The following is a 19,316-nucleotide window of genomic DNA, read 5'->3' as shown; positions in this document are numbered from 1 at the left end:
TTATTCAAATTTAATAGATCAGAAGCCATATCAGCAAATTTTGTTAACTTAAGTTAATAAAAGGATAGTATTGAACATGTTCATATAGTTTAGGAACTAGATTGAATATTTACTAATAGTTTAGGGACCGCATTAAACAAACTAAAAGTCCAATGATGATACTACACACTAAGAAAAAGTTTAATAACCATATGTATCTTTTCCCCAAAACTAAAAGGGTGTGAACATCCTTTGAAGGCAACATTGGTCATCCAAATAATTTTGAAGAGAAAGTGAATTTGAGGTATGAACTAGAGCAGAGTTATTTTTTTTTTCAAAAAATTTCAATATAATATTGAGCCGGAGCATTTTTAACTTAATAGTTTGATCTGCCATCTTTACGGTTGGTAAATGCACGGGCGTATTATTTAATCTACTATCGTGCCGTGTAGTGCTGTATTCTTTATACAAGCTAATAAGTTTTTCCTTTAAATTACAAATGAGAATAACCTAGACGTCGGTCGGATTGAGCTAGTTTTGAATATACTTTTCTTCCGATTAATTACCATCCATAACTCTTGCCCGTCATATACTTTGAAAAAAGATTTTAACGCAAAATATTTTAAAGTCTACTTTAGATTCTTAATATATAAATTTTGATACTTGAAATTGTATATAAATTTTTTTCTCATAATTTTGAGATAGAAATGCTCTTACCATTTTCAAATTTTGTGGGGAAATGTTATGGGTAAAAAGTGACTAAGGCCCTGTTTGTTTAAATTTATTTCTGTTCCTTGGAATACAAATTTTTATTCTTTTGTTCTCAAGAACAAAAAAAATAGAACAAAACACGTTTGTTTACACATTTGTTCCCGAGAACAAAAATCTATATTTTTGTTCCCTAAATAGATTTGGAATAGAAACAAGAAGTAGAAAAACTTGTTTTTTGTTCTCAGGAACAATTCTGAGAAACATCTTTTTTTCTCTTTTTTCTTCTTCTTTTTGCTTTGGCCGATTGCCGGTCTCGACCATGACCGGCGACCTCGCTGGAGCATCGTCGACCCTCGGCGAGGCTTGGCCTCGCCTTGGCTAGGTGAGTTCGGTCTCGCCCGATCCGGGTGAGCTCGAGCCGGCCTAGCCCACAAGCGAGGCTTCGCCTCACCTAGCCAAGGTGAGGCCGCCGGCCCTCGTCGGTCGATTGCCGGCCATGGCCGAGGCAAGCGACCAACCAAAAGGAAGAAAAATGAAAAATAAAATATATATATATATATATTGGTAACTTAGGGAACCCTCGGCATGGCCGGCAAGCGACCAACCAAAAGAAGAAAAAAAAAAAAAAAAAAAATATTTGTTTTTTTGGTAACCTAGGAACCCCGTATATATTTGTAACCAACCCAAACCTAGGTAAACCCCGAGCAAGTAAAGTCACTATCACCCTTGTCTACCGGGTAAGTCATGGGTTCCTTTACAACAAGGAAGACGACGCAGGGAGTCGAACACTGGACCTCTCACGAAAAGAACGAGTGCTCAACCAACTACACCGCTACCACGGGTGGTAAGAAAATAAAAATTTAAAAGATTTAAAAGAAGTAAAAAAAATATACAAATTTATCAAATATGTTTATGTTTTTTTATTTATTCTACCAAACACGTTCTTTTATTCAAAAATTGGTCCTTGAAATATAAATAGTTTTTTTTTTTTTTTTTGGTAACCCAAGGAACCCCACGGCCTAAGTGAAAATAAACTACTGGGAGCGACACGTGCTAACCACCACACACGTGCCACCGGTAAGTTACCAAGAGTCTCAGGTTAGCCTTTCTACAACTTGTGTTATAGGAGCTTCGAAGAAGGAGGTCTAGTGCCTATCTAGCTGAGCCACACGGCGGGTGGTTAGTTTTTTCTATTTATGTTTCCTGAAATAATTTTTTAACAGAAACGTTACCAAATATGCTTTAAAGAACCGGAAAAAAGCAGTGATTAGGCCCAAGCCCAAACAAAGAAAACTACGGATTTAGACCAGCCCAGCCCACCACGACAGAAACCTCGCACCTCGGGACCACCATCCGACGACCGCGAGCTGCTGCTTCTTCTTCTTCTTCATCTTCCGCTTCTTCTTCAGCTCTTCTTCGCCGGCATCGCCGTCGTCGTCCGGTGCAGAGTCAGGCGCTCCCTCCGTCCCTCGCCGACGAGTGGCTGGACCCGAAGGAGCTCCATCTCGGCCCAGGACTTCCTCCGATTCGAGTCCAATCTCTCTCCCTCTCTCGCGAAAACCCTAGTCAAAGATGCCGCCTTTCTCAGTCGCCCCTCGCCGCTCGCAATGAAGAGAGCCTGGAAGATCTCCGCCTCCGCCCACTCCGAGCTGCTATGCCTCCGGCGACCCCCTCGCAGCCCCACGACCCCGAGGCCGCCCCGCCTCCTCGCCCGCCCGAGGTCGCCGGCCCACGGGCCCTCCCGCGGAATCTGCGGCACGGCCGGCCCGAGCCCGGCCGTGATGAGGGACATCATGGAGCTCTTCGTCGAGAAGTTCGCGCGGGCGGAGGAGAGCAGGGCGGCGCTCGGCGAAGGCGTCCGGGCCAGGGTTGTGGAGCTGAGGGACGAGCTGGCGCGGCTCGACGGGCCGGACGAGATCGTTAGGGTTTTGGACGAGAAAGCCGAACCCTTGCTCCACTCCGTCGATGGGTTGGCGTTTGTTGAGTTCCTGAAGCAGCTCGACTCCTGGCCTCATCAAGCTCTAGAGGTGCTGATACATTCCGCTTGCTCGTTTTCCTTTCCATTTGCGTCCCGTTGTCAGTGAGTTGCTGTAGGGCTGTAGGGCGTAGTTGATTGGATTCGATTTAGCTCATCCTGCATTGGTACCGTTAAGATGTATGGAAAGCCACAGAAGCATTTGTAACTTTACTAATCGTGAGCTGAACCTCTGCATAATGCCTTCTTCTTTTTTCTTTTTTCTTTTTTGTCTCAATGAAAGTAGGTCTTTTTTTGGAAGAGGAAACTTCAGGAGCGCGGTATTCCGATGACATCCGAGGAGTATGTCAAAGGCATTACGGTTGCTGGTAGAATTAAGGATGTTGATCTAGCTACGGAACTATTTACGGAAGCTACTAGTAAGAGATTGAAGGCGAACTCTACTTATAATGCATTGATGGGTGCTTATATGTACAATGGCTTGGCGGGAAAGTGCCAGAAGCTTTTCCAGGAGTTGAAAAAGGATGCAGACTGTAGTCCTTCGATAGTTACGTATAATATTCTTATCTCTGTTTTCGGGCGCTTAATGCTGATAGATCATATGGAGGCGGCTTTTCAGGAGGTAGAGTGTTTAAAACTTGCCCCCAATATTGTCACGTATAACAATCTAATTTCTGGGTATTTGACTGCTTGGATGTGGGACAATATGGAAAGAACTTTTCAGACTATGAAGGCAAGTCCTGTTAAGCCTAATACAAGTACATACTTGCTGATGCTTCGTGGTTATGCACACTCGGGTAATTTGGAAAAGATGGAAGAGACATACGAGTTGGTAAAAGACCATGTCAATAAGAATGATGTGGCTTTGATTAGAGCCATGATATGTGCATACTGTAGGAGCTCTATCATGGACAGAGTTAGGAAAATTGAGACGCTACTAGGGCTCATTCCAGAAAATGGGTATAGACCTTGGTTAAATGTGTTGCTGATCAAGGTTTATGCACAGGAGGATTGGTTGGACAAGATGGAAAACTCAATCAATGAGGCCTTTGAGCAGAAAACCTCTGTAAATGCAGCAAGTGTGATGAGGGCTATAGTGGGCAGTTATTTCCGATGTAATGCGTTAGATAAGCTTGTGAACTTCGTGAAGCGCGCAGAATGTGCTGGGTGGAGAATCTGCCGTTCTCTTTATCATTGTAAAATGGTAATGTATGGATCACAGCAGCGGTTGGCGGAAATGGAGAGTGTGCTTGATGAGATGAACAGTTTTAATTTCGATCTAACAAAGAAAACGTTCATCATCATGTACTATGCCTACATATCCAGTGGTAAAAAAGATAAGGCGGAGCAGATAAAAGGACTGATGTGCAAGTATGGTTATGGGGTACCTCATGATGCCGTCTCTTCATAATAAAACCCCTCCTTCCATCTTCTTGTACTGGGTGGTTACATGCGAATGTTTAAGTGTTATTATCAATAACTGCTTGCACAAGGCCATTCAGCTGATTGTTCTGAATGAGGTATGCATCTCATTTCCGCAGGTGCTCCATAAACTGACTGTCAACTAAGCAATGCAGCCAATGATTCAGTTGACATGCTAGTGACTGTCTGATTAAAAAGCAGGTTTCACAAGTTTTAGTTAATACTGACTTTGTCATAGAATTTTCTTTGTAAATACGTAAAATTGTACCAAGGAGGAGGGAAGTGTGATGCACAAATGAAAACCAATTTACAGGAAAATATATTGAAAAGATAAAGAATGGACTGTGCACAGAAGGAGCTGTCACTGATAAAGTGGATATCTCTTGTCTTTTATTATATGACCTCTCTTCATGTTCAAAAGCTCTTCTACTTCTCTTCTTTCAAATGACCCAATGAAATGGAAAATGGAATTGGAGGCAACAAATCTTTTCTGTTTGTGAGCTGATAAACCTGATAAATGCTTCACCGTATTTGAGATCAAACCCCACTACCCAATTTGAGCCACAGGTCATTTTAGTTTGCAGAAATTTCAGATTTTGTCTATTCTAATGTCATGGAATAAAAGCAATCTAGAAAATGCTTTTAGGAAATTTTTTACAACGATTACATTGACAAAAATGAGGAAATTTGTTTTCAAAAAGGATTAAATTATTAATTGAAAAGAAGGTTTTTACTTTTTTCATTGTTTTTATTGAGAACTTTAGAGTTTGGAAAACCAAGAGAAAAGCTTCTCTTACTATTCTGGTGGAATACAATTATGCATTTTACAGTGTTTATATCTAGAAAATTCTTTTTCACTCCTAAACATGCTTCCAAGAAGCCTGAAAATTATTGCCATTATCATTCTCCATAAATAAGAACAATGACAACTTTTCTGAAACAAAATGTTCTCATAGTGCTAGAGTTATGCTAGAGTTCCCCAGACTCTGAAAGTGAAAAAAGAATTGTTTGATGTCTCAATGTCCCTTTCACTATGAAACACTTGCTATCTGCACTGAATACTTTCTTTGAATATAGGAAATAGTCAGAACTCTCTGCAGAACACATTGTGAAAATCAATGACGTAGCATTTTCTGGTAGATCTTCCGAGGAAGTGACAGCACTGCTAATCAGTGCTAATTTGTATAGTTGCATCTATAAGCTGATTTCACACAAAATAATGCTATGAAGCTACCCACTGAATCTGATATGCCTACTATAGTACCACTTGTCAAGGTGCATGTATGCATCTTATCCACTGAATATGATCTGCGTTTTTCACTAGATCTACTTAACCAATCTCACTAGATTTATTCCTTATGGTTTTTACTATTGTTCATGATAGGGAGTGGCCTTCTCTTCTAAATCATTGTGAAAGGAGAATTCTGTATTCCTTTGCAGTTACTTGCATTTTCTCTATATGACATGTCATACATTCTCAAGTCACACGAGTAGCTTTAAGTGCCTGGTTTCCTTTTTCATGCATTTAGTCAATTCATTAGCTGCTTTGATTGTGCAGGAATTGCTGTTGTTCATACGTGTCCCTGGATAAGGAAGTGTTATTTACTTGTAGAAGATGAACATGATTAGCAATGCAAATGTGCCATTTGCATAATTCCATCCGACCTGGTACTTCAAGCAGTATTCTTTCTCACCAATTTCATGATTCAATCTGTCTAGAGTGTGTTGAGTTCTTTTGGAGCTCTGAGCTTACCGGCAACACTTGGGAATGGGATGCATGATAAGCTCTGCGACTTTGGGCATGGTATATTGGATCTGTGCACTTCATTTACCGTGAGCACTTTGGTGAATGATTCATCTGCTACGAAGTTGGCCAGATTAATCAGTAGGCCATAGCGAACTGATTTTTGGATTTTACCCAAGGGTGGGGCCAACCCCCAGAAAATAAGAGTTTCAATTTTTAGAGTTATTGTCCCTTTTGTGTTTTAAGATCTCTTATTCTTTTCTGCGGATTTTGGATTTTACCCAAGGTTTGGGCCAACCCCAGAAATAAGAGTTCCAATTTTGACGTTCATTGTACCATTTGTGTTTTAAGATCTCTTGTACAATATGGGACATGCATCTTCTGAAATGACCTTGGGGATGAATTGGGGTACTGTTATTGGTGTTGTGACTGAAAGAAGTGGTACACAGGATTTCTTGCAATTGCCCAGGTTTTGTGCTTGCAATATACTGCCGGTACATCTGTCCGCATATGTAGAGCTTGTGTATGACATTTCGAGAGGAGAAAATAACACCTGGTGGATGGCTGAATACTCATTTATCTAATTTGGGCATAAATATTGAAGCATATGCAGTATCTCTTCTCCTGCCTTCTGGTAGTATTGAAGCGTCGACACGCTATCTTTATGTCTTGTGAGTTGTTTTCGACACTAATTATAATTGACTGTAGTCTTGACATCTCACTAATGCATATCATCAAAGATCTACTTAGTTCATGTTCTGTCATTGTTTTGAGTGCTTATCATCGATCTTTCCTTGGAATTAGTGAGATGGATGAATGCAGCTGCTTCCAGCTGGGAGAGGCCGAGCCAAGCTGCCGGGCACATTTATCGGGTTGCTAGAATTTGAGTTGATCTGTGGTTCAGCGGGTCCCTTGTGATGCTGATCAGATGAGGAAGGTTGTTTTACTTTAGGGTGTTTCTCCAGCAAGCAAATCAGTGAATTTTCATTTGTCTGCCATGTTCCGCGTCAAGCTTTCCATTCACCTTCAGTCGGGTCATTTCTTCAATAATCAAGAACAAAAGAAAGCTCAGGGTGTCATATCGCCCTTCACATCGGTTCCACGTGTATCTCCATCCTAGGACTTACTCAGCGCAGGATGTGATCCGCCCGACTTGCATGAAGTGTTCGAGCGATGCGGTCGATAGGAAATGAGAAACTCATGATTCCATGCATTGGGCGAGGATATAGTATTTTTGTTACTCTTCCTGAGCATGTGGCTCATGTATGTTTCGATTTGCATAACTTCCACAGCTCAAGTCCACTGCGCAGTTCTCGGAAGATCAGTTTTGCTCAAAAAGACAGGCCAGGGTTCCTTTCTTCTGTTCGTATTTTAAGCGACCGACTGTTGTCGGATACACAAAGTTAAATGTTTCTTCGGTTGTCGAATGAAATTATAGCCAGTACCCTGATCCTGTCAGTTTAACCTACGTAAATAATAAAAGTTATATATTATTTGATAATTATCGAATTAATGTAAGAAATATTGGAAAAGAATTCCAAGAAAAGATTTATTAGGAAACTTGAAAGTGATTGCACCGACTTGAAAGCAATTGCAACGTGGAGCCTATCGGTCGTGGTTTGGGGAGACGACAAGGAATTACACATCAAAAACATGATTTAGTTTTGTCCCATCCTCTTCTTTCCTCACGTCACCGATGTCCCGATATCATCAGACATCTAAGAAAATATAGAAAATTACCCAACTACAGGAATTGGGTAAGAAAATTTTTTGCCTCAATAAGAAAAATAATCCTCGTGAATCTCTCAATCTTGACATGGATGATTTTCTTTCACACAATAAATTTGATTGATGACATGGATGATTTTCTTTCGCACAATAAATTTGATTGACGAGGGTGAATTAACCCGTCTAGAAGATTAATTTCGAATTTCACTCTAAATCGCCGAAGCAAAAAAGGGGGAAAAAGCCAAAAAACATGACTTTAATCAAATGGAGGAATCTAGACGGGGTTTATGGCTTTGCTTTTTAGGTTAACTTGTTACCCCTCTCCTCCTTTGAATAGACTAATGATAAGCGTGACTTTGTGATTGTGAGTGCGGTGCTGCCCCCATTTTATTAAAAGCGTTTTTGTCCTAAGCAGCCATATTAGACAATGACCCCTATTTAAGATTCAAAGCACATCATTTTGTCGTATCCCAGTCGAATAAGTCCAATGACCACGACTTCTCTAAAAATTTGAAGTTTTTTCTAGGAGGAAACCGAATCACTAAGGTGCACAATTCAATGAAAACAACCACAACAATTTTCAACAGAAAAAAATCACAAAGTAAAATTTTCCGTCTAAAAAAATATTTATTTTAACAACGATGGTTTATATCATTTATAAAAATATATTTTTTAGATTATCAATTTTTTTGGGAAATGAACGGAGCTTTTATGTTTCCATCCAACATGCTTAGCTGTTCCTGCGACTTATGATGCCCCCACGAAACAACGTTAAGACGATAACCACGTTGGGGAAAGAAAAGAGAAAACAAAAGGGCCAATGAAATTTTCATCTTTTTTTGTTTTTTTGTTTTTTTTTTTTTTTTTGGGGCTCTCTGTCTATGCCCTCGATTTCAAAGTGGTCCCCTCCATCTATAATACAAACAAAGTCGCCAACCACTCGTTAAAGGGGAGTTTCCCCATCACCCAAAACGAAAGGAGCCAAGAGCCACCAAGTTCCTTCTCTCCCCTTCTCTCTTTCTCTGCCTTTTCAATTCATTTTGGCAATTACCCATAAAAAACCCCAAACCAAAAGCACCCCCCCGGTGGCCACTCCAGGACGCAATCGACTAGGAAACTGACAAAGGATTCATCAAATCAATCACCTCCCTCCTCCTCCCCAGCACAGAGATTGTGATGTATCCCATGATTAGGACCCGTGGCCAATCATTCCCTCCCTTCCCCGTTCCTTTCGCCCCTGAAATTCTTGAATTTCCCTCTTTCTTTTGCCCCTCTCTCTCTCTCTCTCCTCTGCTTTGCAATGGGGGCATTGATTGGGACGGTCGGCCACGCCACGGGGCGTGGAAAGTCCCCTGGCGCCACCAATCTCTCTTCGACTGATGACGACTCTGCCATTAGTCTGCTCCCGTTTGGGTGGCCTCCTTCCTTTGGAGCCAATGGTGGGAGGGAGGGGCGAATTTATTTGAGTTCTCTTTGGGCCTTGATGGGAAGCCAACATGAATTGGGATTTCTCAAGACGTGTCCCTTTCGGGAAGGATCGGATTGATTGATTATTGTAGGGCCGGAAGGGTTCAAACTTGCGCCAGTGCGCGTGGAGATTAGTGTTGGCGTCTCGCGCACGACATCTCCTTCGATCCACGGCACTAGTGACGCCCACGTAGAGCCACTTTTGCTCGTGGGGGTAAATCTTGATTTTTTTTTTTTTTTTTTGCTTTTTGACAAATTTGTCTTTGGCCTTGTTGCCTTCTGTCGTGCTCGTCCTGATCGAATCTTGAACCTTGGTTCTCTTCGTTTGTTCCTCCACAATCCCTCAGAGACAGGCAGAAATTCTCATTTTTCCAATTTGATTAACATGATTAGCCATCACCTGCTCAGAATCTAAGGAGATCAACGGGGGAAAAAACCGAGTGAAAAAAACAGAGCTTTTTTGTAGCTTTATCACTGTTGGCATCAATCCTTAACAGGAACAGTGTCGTGAGATGTCTGATAAATTCTTAAAGTCTCATCTCAGCACACAAGAAAAAGGACCCACCGCAGTTTGTACTATCATAAAGAACCCAGCCTCTTCCTATGCTTGCTTCTTATCGGCCAACACAAGTGTTTTGAGGTTTGAACCTTTAATTTGAGTAAAGGAAAAACAACACTCCTATTTCCCTCCGTACGGTACCCTTTTCATGAAACAGGGAGATTTTGGCGATGCATCTGGAAGGAGACGTTTCTCAAAATGCAAGCAAAAACTTGCAGTCCAAGAACTAATACAATCCCAAGACTGTTGAACGAGTATTGGAAAATCACAGTGAGAGAAATTTGAGAGGCAGGAGAAGACCAAAAAAAAAAGATATCTTTTCATTTCTAGGTCACAAGTATAACATACAACTCCACAGCATGGTGGAATCAAAGTAGTCTGAGATTGTTTTCTGGATCAGTGATTACAGTACACCAACATGCTCCTCTCACTCGGGAACAGAATCATGACTTAACCAAATGCTGTACATCCAGCGATTCGACCAGCCAGTTGTGGCCCGAACCGAACCGGGCCAGGACGATTCGCGCATTCGATGTCCAGAAACGATTCCCAAGCACTGAGTTCCGAAGTTTCCAAAGCGATCCATTCGAGCCACATCCCAGAATTGTATACATCAGTGTCAGCTTCTTGCGAGAACGGAAACTGAGCGGAATCCTCAAACCGCCACGAGAAAATGGTGAAAAAGAAAGAGAAAAAAGAAAGAAGGGTAAGTAATATATTGCACAACCCCTATAACTCTACACACCTTTTCGCTGCGAAAGAATAACCAAAGTCTGAAATGTCAAAGCTGCTGTGATGTATTTTTTTTCGGCCGTATTAACAGTTAGAATGGACAAACTCGTTTATCTCCTCCATGAGCCGATAGAAATGGTCGTTGTTCGGCAAGAAGTAGAAGCCGATCGTCGCCTCCTTCAGGTGCAGCAACTTCACCTCGTGGCCGTATTTGGCGAGCCCTTCTGCGTATGCCAATTGCCAGTCCTGGAGGAGATCCAGGCCCGCCACCACCACGAGGCTCTTCGGAAACTTGAGCCCCTCGAGGCTCCGGCCCCGCGGGCCGAAGGGGTTACACGCCGGGTGGTCTCTGTCTTCCCCTTCCGGGAGGAAAGCCCGCCAGTACCAATCGCGGTCGGGGACCCTGACGAAGTACTTCCCGTCCAATCTCATCTCCGATTCCGTTCTCTTTTGGCCGCCGAACAATGCATGGAGGAGGATGTTTCCCAAGACCTCGACTCCGGCATCGGCCGCCTGCACAGCTACGTGGTGCACGATATTGCCACCCGAGCTATCTCCGGCCAAGTAGACATAGACCTTCGAGTCCTTCCCGCTCTGGAGCCACGGCCTAGACTTGACCCACTTGAGGGCCGCCCACCCGTCGTCGTAGGCACACGGGTACCGATATTCGGGTGATCGCCGGTAATTTACAGAGACCACCGCGACCTTGCAGATGTTCACGAACCGCCGGCACAGCGTGTCGTAAATGGCGGTGCTCGCGGTGGAATGAGTGAAGCTTCCTCCATGGAAAAAGATGATGACCGGGACGACCTCGGTGGTGCTCAGGGGCTTCTCGAGGTCGATGATCCCCCAGCGGGCCTCGTTTTCAGGGGCGGCCAGATAGACCCGGTTGAGGAGCCCGGTCGTCCGGTCGACGTGATCGAAGGAGAAGACCCCGTTGACCGGTATGGCGTTGGCGGGGACCTTCCGGTCGAGGAAATCGTCCAATTCGCGGTTGAAGGTCCCGTCGGGGCGGCGGAGGAGATTGTATGCTAGCTTGAAGTTGGAGATCAGGACGTAAGTGTTGAGGGGGACGACGCTCTGCGGATTTTCAGGAGAGATGGCAATTCAGATTCATGTAAATTGACCTCTAAAGTCTACAAATTTTCTGCATATTTCAATCATATGACACCAAGCACAGACAACAGAGATGTTACGCAGTTAATCGCCATTTGTCGGCTGCATAAACCCTGCTGAAATAGAAGACAGAGCTGAAAGTGGGGAGTGGGGGAATGTGAAAAGGAGAGAAGTACAGAAAGGACAAGGAAGAAGAGGCCAGGCACAAACACAACATCTCGTCACTTACCCTCCAATCAAAATCGAATTCTAACCCTGAAATTGCCCACACCCAAAAAAGGAAAGAAAACGGAAGAAAAAAACAGACGCGCACAGCTTGAATCCACACCAAGAACTCAAATTTCGGAAACACCCACAACAGTTACTTCAAAAATTAACATCTAATTGAAGAAATTAGCAGCACAGGCGCGAGGAGAAAGTGAAAAGCTCCACTTCCGTTGCTGAGAGAGGAAGAAATTCATCAGATAGAATGAAGAACACAAGAGGACCACCGAATTGACCAATCGAGGGCCCAAAGAAGAAAAAGATTATAAAAAAAAAAAAAAAGAATTGAAGAGGAGGAGCAAACCTTAGATTCGTTGACGTTGACTTCATCACTGCCGGCCATGGCAAGCTCCCCGGCGATTTCCCCCCCTACCCCAAAGGCAAAACAAGAAAGGCAAGACAAACTCGCGAGAGGGACGAATCCGAGAAACCTCAGAGCAGGGCGGCAAGAGCCTCCATGGCAATACGACCCTTTTGGCAGCGACACGCCCCTCGAATCAAGAAAAGCCCAACAACACACTCCACCGCCCCTCTCTGTCTCTGTCTCTGTGAAACTGCGGTGCTGTGAGGGGGCGAGCGAGAGTTATAAAGAGGCGTTGGGCGAGCACGTTTTCTTTCCCTCCTGGGGTTTTTCGGGAGGGGGGTTTGAGGAGGGGAGGGGCTCTAGACGGAGAGCTGCAGGGGTGGCTGGCGGGTGGGTAAAATTCGTCGCGGAAAATAGGGGAGCCGAGGAGGCAAGGAAAGGGGATGGCTTGGGGAGAGATCGAGAGAGAGAGAGAGAGAGGTTAATAACAGAGAGAAGAAAGTACAGAGGAGAGAGAGAGAGAGAGAGAGAGAGGGACGGACGGACGAGAGAAAGAGACGACAAAGGGGGCGGCCAAATTAATCTGTTTTTCGTGGGCCCTACTTCGAACCCCCCAATTTCCTTTTTTATATAATTAAAAAAATAAGCAATTTGATTTTATTATTATATTTTGTGAAATATTTTTGTTTTTCACCCTTTGGATGAATAGTGTAACATGACGTAAAGACCGGTTTACTGGGGATGATGATGAGTTTATTCATTTAAATCACTCCTTTTTATTAGTATATAATATATATTGATGGAGGTATAGATTTGCATTGTATCTTTTAAGAAGGTAAAAAAAAAAACACACATGCCACATTTATCACTTGAATGGTACATATATTGGATTTAATTCTTTGGATTGAATGAAGTGAGTACATATACAATACCCGAGGTGAATTTGTACTGTACTTTTTACACACTAAACTTCTATGGAGCCACTTCATATATTAGAATGGTAATTTGTCTTCTACGTGATAGATAGTATATAAATTAGACGAAAACATGGCTCGAGTTTTTGTTCAATAATCATAAAATCATGGTAGAAAGTCTTGCGAGATTTTATGCCAAATCAATCAAAGGATTACAAAGACCATGAGAACATTTAAGAATTAATGAGTTTTATTGAACTCATTCAATCATTTGTTACTCATTTTTATTTGGCAATCTCTTACGTCATTTCTATTTGCCCCACCCTTATGAAAAGAAAACTTGTATAGCTTATTTAGTGACAGGTACGCCTTACATGTAATATATATGTATATCTTTGTATATATGTAATTACAATTTATTTTTCTTGAATTTTCATGCTTTCGAAATCACAAGCTAGTATTCCACCATTTTTTTTTAACTCAATGTACAATTTCAAGAACTGTATTCCACAGTAAATTTAAAACGAGTCCCCATAAATGCTCACAACACACCCCTTTTTGTGTCATTATTATTCATTCATGCTTTTTTTCCTTTAACATTAACCTTATTTTTTCTCTCTCTTTTTTTACTTTGTTTTAACTTTTTATGATGTGAGTCGGTACCAACTAGAGCAACGTCTGTATGCTTCGAGCATAAGACAACAACAACAGCTACAACGCAATGCGTTTCATGTTAAAAAGAGAGGAGGGAAAGACAACAACATTGTCTCTTGATCATTCTTTTTGACAATGTGACTTTGTTGCTTTGTGGATAAAATATTCCGCACCCCCTCCACGCGAAATTCGTACACTTGTTGTCTTTGCCCCATGACATGAACGAAAATCAAGCACAATCGGTGCATTGTATCCATACCCTCTCTACAAGAATTCACATTGATCATGCCAAGGTTTCTAGTTAGGCTTTTGGCATACCTTATGGCCTTACTGAGACCGGTAAACATCGAATCTCTCCTTGCGTTTTTTTCTCTCGCTCTCTTTATATCTCAATTGGCATGGTCACGAGGACATAGTAAACTTCATGATCGCTGTGCCAATGTCCTTAGTTCGTTTGGCTTATGTTGTGGCCTATTCGAGACAAGTGAAAAGAAATTTCCATGATGTTGGATAACAGTTTTTTTTTTTTTTCGAGTCTTTACATGTCAGATGGATAGACAATTAACTAAATTTTTTGATGTATATAATAAGGCTCACATTGATTATGTCAATGCCCTAATTACATCAGCATATACTATGGCTTCATTTGAGATTGGTGAGAGAAATTTGTCATCACATCAATCTCGAGTATATTTCCTCCTCTTGTACCCTGTCTAAATAAAACAATTAATTTTACTATTTCATAGTACGTTTCAAAACCGATTATGTTGAAGTTCTAGTCACTTTACCTACTTGAGGCATGGAGGAAATCTCCATCACATCGATCCCCGTTTGTTTTACTCTTACACTTTATCTAGACCAATCAACTAGCATTCCTCGTACATGGTATATTTTCACATTGATCGTGTCAACGTTCTAGTCATGTCGGCATAGAACATGACTTATGCTGTGGGTATAGGGAAATTTGCATCACATCAATCGTTATGGTGTTCTTACCTTTACACGCTAATCATAATAATTAACTCGTTCATACATAGTACATTTTCACATCAATCATGTCGGTGTTCTAGTCATGTTGGCACATATCATAATTTACGCAACGTGGGAAATCTACATTACATTAGTTGCAATGCTGATCTTACCATTACACGCTAATTGGAACCATCAGGTTGTATATACATAGTACATACTTCACATCGATCATGCCGATGTTCTAATCATGTTGGCACACATCACGACCTGCGTAATGTGGGTACAAAGAAATTTGCATCGCATCAATCGAGATATTGTTCTTACCTTTACATGCTAATCCGAACGATCAGCTCATTCATACAAGGTACATTTTCACACCGATCATGCTAATATTCTAGTCATGTCAACACATATCACGACCCATGCAACATGGTTACAGGGGAAATCTACACAACATCAATCGTGATGTTATTCTTATCTTTACACGCTAATTAGAGCGATTAACTCATTCATACATGGTATATTTTCACATCGATCATGCCAGTGTTCTATCACGACCTATGCAACATGGGTATGGGGAAATCTACATCACATCAATTGCAATGCTATTTTTATTTTTACACGCTAATTATAATTATTGGCTCATTTTTGTGGTTATGATAATTTTTGTTATGCCTAAGTTCTATTACGGTGGCTCTCAAGGACACCTCTAATACAAACAGATTCACTTTACTATAATCATAATTTCCCCAAATTAATCACAAAAACAGAGGGAAAAAACACGTACGTACTTATTAAAAAAATCACATCCCTTCCCCAATTTTTTTTATACGAGAATAAAAAAAAAAATCGGAACCGCCCTAAATAAAAGCGCGAGGCAATTAAATGGGAGACTTCATTTATTTATTTATTTCATGCCTCCCCCAGTCAAACGAAGGCCGGAAAAATCGAGAAGCTCATAAAAGTAAAAAAAAAAATAATAAAAATACAGATAATTATTATCCGAGTAAAAAAATATGAGAAAGAAAAGAACAAATGATAAAAGGTTTTGGGGGAGGAGGAGAGAGAGGAATTCAATACGACCTTCCTGCGTGCGGCCGACGCCAAGGCACGTGGCGACGAGCGGTTCCGCCCTCGGCCTCCCCCCGCATTCCCGGAAATGCCCTCGGCCCCCGCCCCGAATCACGACCGGGCCCCGGAGGCGGCAGGCCGTGCGTTTTTGTCGTCTAGCGCCGCGCGTGACGGCGGCGCGTGTTTCTTCTTTTCTTTTCGGTGCTTTTTCTTTTTTTCTTTTTATTTCTTTTCATCTTTTCCCTCTTTAGTGTTTTGCGCTCGCTTTGCTTGTGACTTTTGTCGTATCGAAGGGAGGAGGAAGGTGCGCGTCGCTGCGAACTCGACCGCCGCGGTGGGGCCGCCGGGACACGCGGCGGCGCGAGGCTGCCCCGATCGGGGGGGCTCCGCCGGGGGCCCGGCTGACGGGACCGCTCGGCGCTGATCGGAGAAAGTCTCGCCCGGCGGGGCCCAGCAGCCTGGTAGTGTCCCTTGGACGCGCCACGTGGACGACCGAGCTTCGCATTTATTGGCGTACTTTTTCCTCAAAAAACGTGGGATTTTTTTTTCCCGTCTTGTGGGACCCATAACGGTGGCTCCCGCCGTTGGATTTTCTTTTTTAAATTTTTTAAGTTTCCTAAAATCGAACCTGTGGACTTTAAGCTTTTTGGCAGGTAGTCTCGCCTCTTTCATGTCATCATTATGTTATATTTGCAACGTTTTTTTTCTTTTTTCTTTTTTGAGGCTTTGTTGGGGAGTGTTCGGCGAGGAAACATGGAGATGGAAAAAATACATTGAAGTTAAAACTTTTATCCTCTTCCTTCTCACCAAAATTTATTTTTTCCCATTTTTATCTAAATATTTCGTGCCCTTCTAATTCTCTCACTCTTCGAACATACCATTTAAATTTGAGTATTCGTCAATTGTCACAACTTATAAGGACGAACGCATTACGTTTAAATGGATTGAGTGTTTAACCCATACGTAACGAATTTGTTGTCTTTATATAAATGAATTATCGATAAGTGTAGAAACAAGAGTGAATTTTACTAAACACACTTGACCTGTCTCATAATTTCGTCTATATTATTCAGGGTGAGCTTCAACTTCAAGTTAGTTCTTTTGAGTGAATAATGAATCTTGAAACATTTCATATATCTAATTTGGTTTCAATTACTCTTTGTGCCTGCTACAAGATTGCGCCAAAACAACCGATTGTTTTCCAACCAATCAAGTGTGATGTTAATTAGTATGTGGGGGTGGTGATTTCCTCTTGGCATTAGCCTATTTTTTGAGATGGACTTGCATAAGCTACTAAGGATGATAACTAGGTTTGGTTCAACTCGAAAATAGACCGAACTAGATTGTATCCACCAATTCACGATCAGCTCTAGGGAGACCCAATTCCTTGAATGTAGGGCCTACATAACATCGATTGTTTCCAAGTTACAAGGCCAAAATCGCCTATTCTACTTGAAATCAGCTCAAGCAAGTTCTAGACTAGATTTTCATTGGTTTTGATTTTTTTTTAATTTATAACATTGTACATCAATCCAAAATCAAATTATAGTCATCGATAAGAAGAAGCAACTACTTGAACCACTTAATCGACATATATTTCTATAATGAAATAGTATAATTTCAACACTACCTTATAAGAATCTATTTTTTTAAATAAAAAACTAAAAGTAAACAATTTCGGAACTGACGATTTTAGATTCGATTCATTTCAAATTTTTGGAACCTCGAGTCACGGACTAGGTCTCCAGTTCTATGACGAAGGCCAATCATTTCGAGGACCAATTACTCAAAAAAGTCGTGCCGCCCTAAGCTTACTCGATCAACCTCCATTGATCAAGTCTAGAGAGACACATTTGAACAAAAAATTCACGTGTGCAGTCGGAGAAGAGGCAGTCGACATCGACCACATTTATCATGGGAAAGATTAGATAGTTCCTCCTCTCTCTCTCTCTTCTTTTTCTCTCCTTGGGCTCGCTTCATCAATAATGCTTTTTCGCGTTCCATTCTGGTCTCAAGTGTCAGAAATTTGCATACCAAAAAGAGGCTGTCGAATCGAGTAAAACAGAGGAAAGGACGGGGGGAGGAAATTGATTGATGAGGTCCGTGTTTTTTATTTTTTTTTTTTTTTTTTTCGTTTTTTTCTAGAATGATGACGACGAGTCGCTTGTACTTTTGGGCTAATCAGGGCCGTTGATTTTGTACCACCCCCTCATCGATGATGATGACGATGATGATGACGATGATGATGGTGATCAAAGGCTTTAATCAAAGTGGTTGGCAGGCCCTTCTCCCTCTTTTCCATCCGGGAGTTTTGTTTGTATTATTTGGGACAAAAGAGTAACCATCATTCAGTCAAATAAACTTAACAAAAATAGAAAAATGAAAACGAGTTCGTGGGTACGGCACGTTTTGCTCTTGAACTCTCGACCGTCACACGCTACATGATCAATATCTAAATTTTGTAACCTGACATTTTGTTGCCGAAATTTTTTCCCCATTTTTACTTAATTATGTTTTTTTTCCCTTAAGATACCTCATAGTTTTGTTAATATATTCATCAAATATCAATTTTTTTAAATATATTTTTATGTTAACGTTTTAGCCAATTCATTTTTCTCCATTTTCTTTGTGTTTTTCCATTTTTTAACAAATGAGTTCTTTTTTCTTCTTTTTTTTAGGTTTTGCTTCTCTTTTATATGTACACATATGCGCGGTGTGCGGTGTTCACGGGATTGAACCCAGTAGGTGGTACTTTAGTGCCCCACCGCATGCCTGTTGGCATAAATGAGCTTTCAAATGAACAAATATAATTTAATGGATGGAAAAAGGGGTGATTTTAAATCTAAATCGAGGGTAAAAGAGAGATATCTTACGGAGAAAATACACTTTTACCCCCTTAAAAGCTACGTGCAGCGTAGTGCTAAAGTCAGAGTTTCGTTGAGTCAATATTATTTATATCAGCGCCCCACATAATTTATCTTGACCGCAACAAAATATAAGAGAGAGAGAGAGAGAGAGAGTAATGCATATATCAAAGAATTAAAAGAAAGGAAAAGTTGCATTGCTGGGCGATTATTGACCATATTCCTCCAACAACTTCCGCATACCAAAATCATTAGTGTTTACCTAAGCTCAATTAATGACCACAACCGAACTTCACCTTTACCAGATGATTTATTGATTTCGCAAAATTTATGAAGTTGTACAATTTTCTTCTTTTGGCCGCGTATGCAATTAAGATGGGCCACACGAAAAGATAAAGTTCGTATTTCTGAAAGAAAAAGAAACATTCAATGTGCCCATAAATGCCTAAAGAAACTGAACATTATAAAGACATGCGTTATCCTACCATAAACAGAAGGAAAATTAGGCTTCGTTATTATTTAAGTATTGCCTCAATATACCCCCATTGAGGTCAATTTACTTTTTTCTTTCTTTCTATATTTCGGAAGGAGTATGATTATCTTGGCAATTAAGAATTGTGAAAATCTATATGCATGCGATTAGTAAGTAGCAATTAGCTGCAAAAGGATGAATCGTTAGTTTCCGATAACATGATCGAGATGTCTTGGCTTAGCTAGCATAGCATTATGGATTATCCCATTCTGTGTTAACATGAAAATCTTTGATTGAGAAAGTGAATTTTTCCTATCTTTCCTAATTTCCGCCTGTACAAAAAAGTCAAAAAGTAGACAACCATATGA

At 41.2% G+C, this 19,316-nt stretch overlaps 2 protein-coding genes across 2 annotated transcripts; one reads left to right on the top strand and one right to left on the bottom strand.

Annotated features, from left to right (window-relative positions):
• Positions 1–2,041: 2,041 nt before the first annotated feature.
• Positions 2,042–6,412, top strand: LOC104457074 (pentatricopeptide repeat-containing protein At2g30780). Its single transcript, XM_010072019.3, has 3 exons — positions 2,042–2,717; positions 2,952–4,185; positions 5,646–6,412. Exons 1-2 carry the CDS (start codon positions 2,298–2,300, stop codon positions 4,074–4,076), a joined length of 1,545 nt encoding a protein of 514 aa, XP_010070321.2. The 5' UTR covers positions 2,042–2,297; the 3' UTR covers positions 4,077–4,185; positions 5,646–6,412.
• Positions 6,413–9,880: 3,468 nt separating this feature from the next.
• On the bottom strand, positions 9,881–12,490 carry LOC104457075 (gibberellin receptor GID1B). The gene is made up of 2 exons (XM_010072020.2): positions 12,002–12,490; positions 9,881–11,397 (listed from the first exon to the last, which is right to left on the bottom strand). The coding sequence occupies exons 1-2, from the start codon at positions 12,038–12,040 to the stop codon at positions 10,402–10,404; spliced, it is 1,035 nt and encodes a 344-aa protein (XP_010070322.1). The 5' UTR covers positions 12,041–12,490; the 3' UTR covers positions 9,881–10,401.
• Between the last annotated feature and the right edge of the window lie 6,826 nt (positions 12,491–19,316).

This window comes from Eucalyptus grandis, chromosome 8 (genome assembly GCF_016545825.1).
Source record: "Eucalyptus grandis isolate ANBG69807.140 chromosome 8, ASM1654582v1, whole genome shotgun sequence".
Classification (NCBI taxonomy): Eukaryota; Viridiplantae; Streptophyta; class Magnoliopsida; order Myrtales; family Myrtaceae; genus Eucalyptus; species Eucalyptus grandis.
The sequence above is the reverse complement of the archived record's forward strand: the minus strand, read 5'-3'. Positions and strand labels throughout refer to the sequence as shown.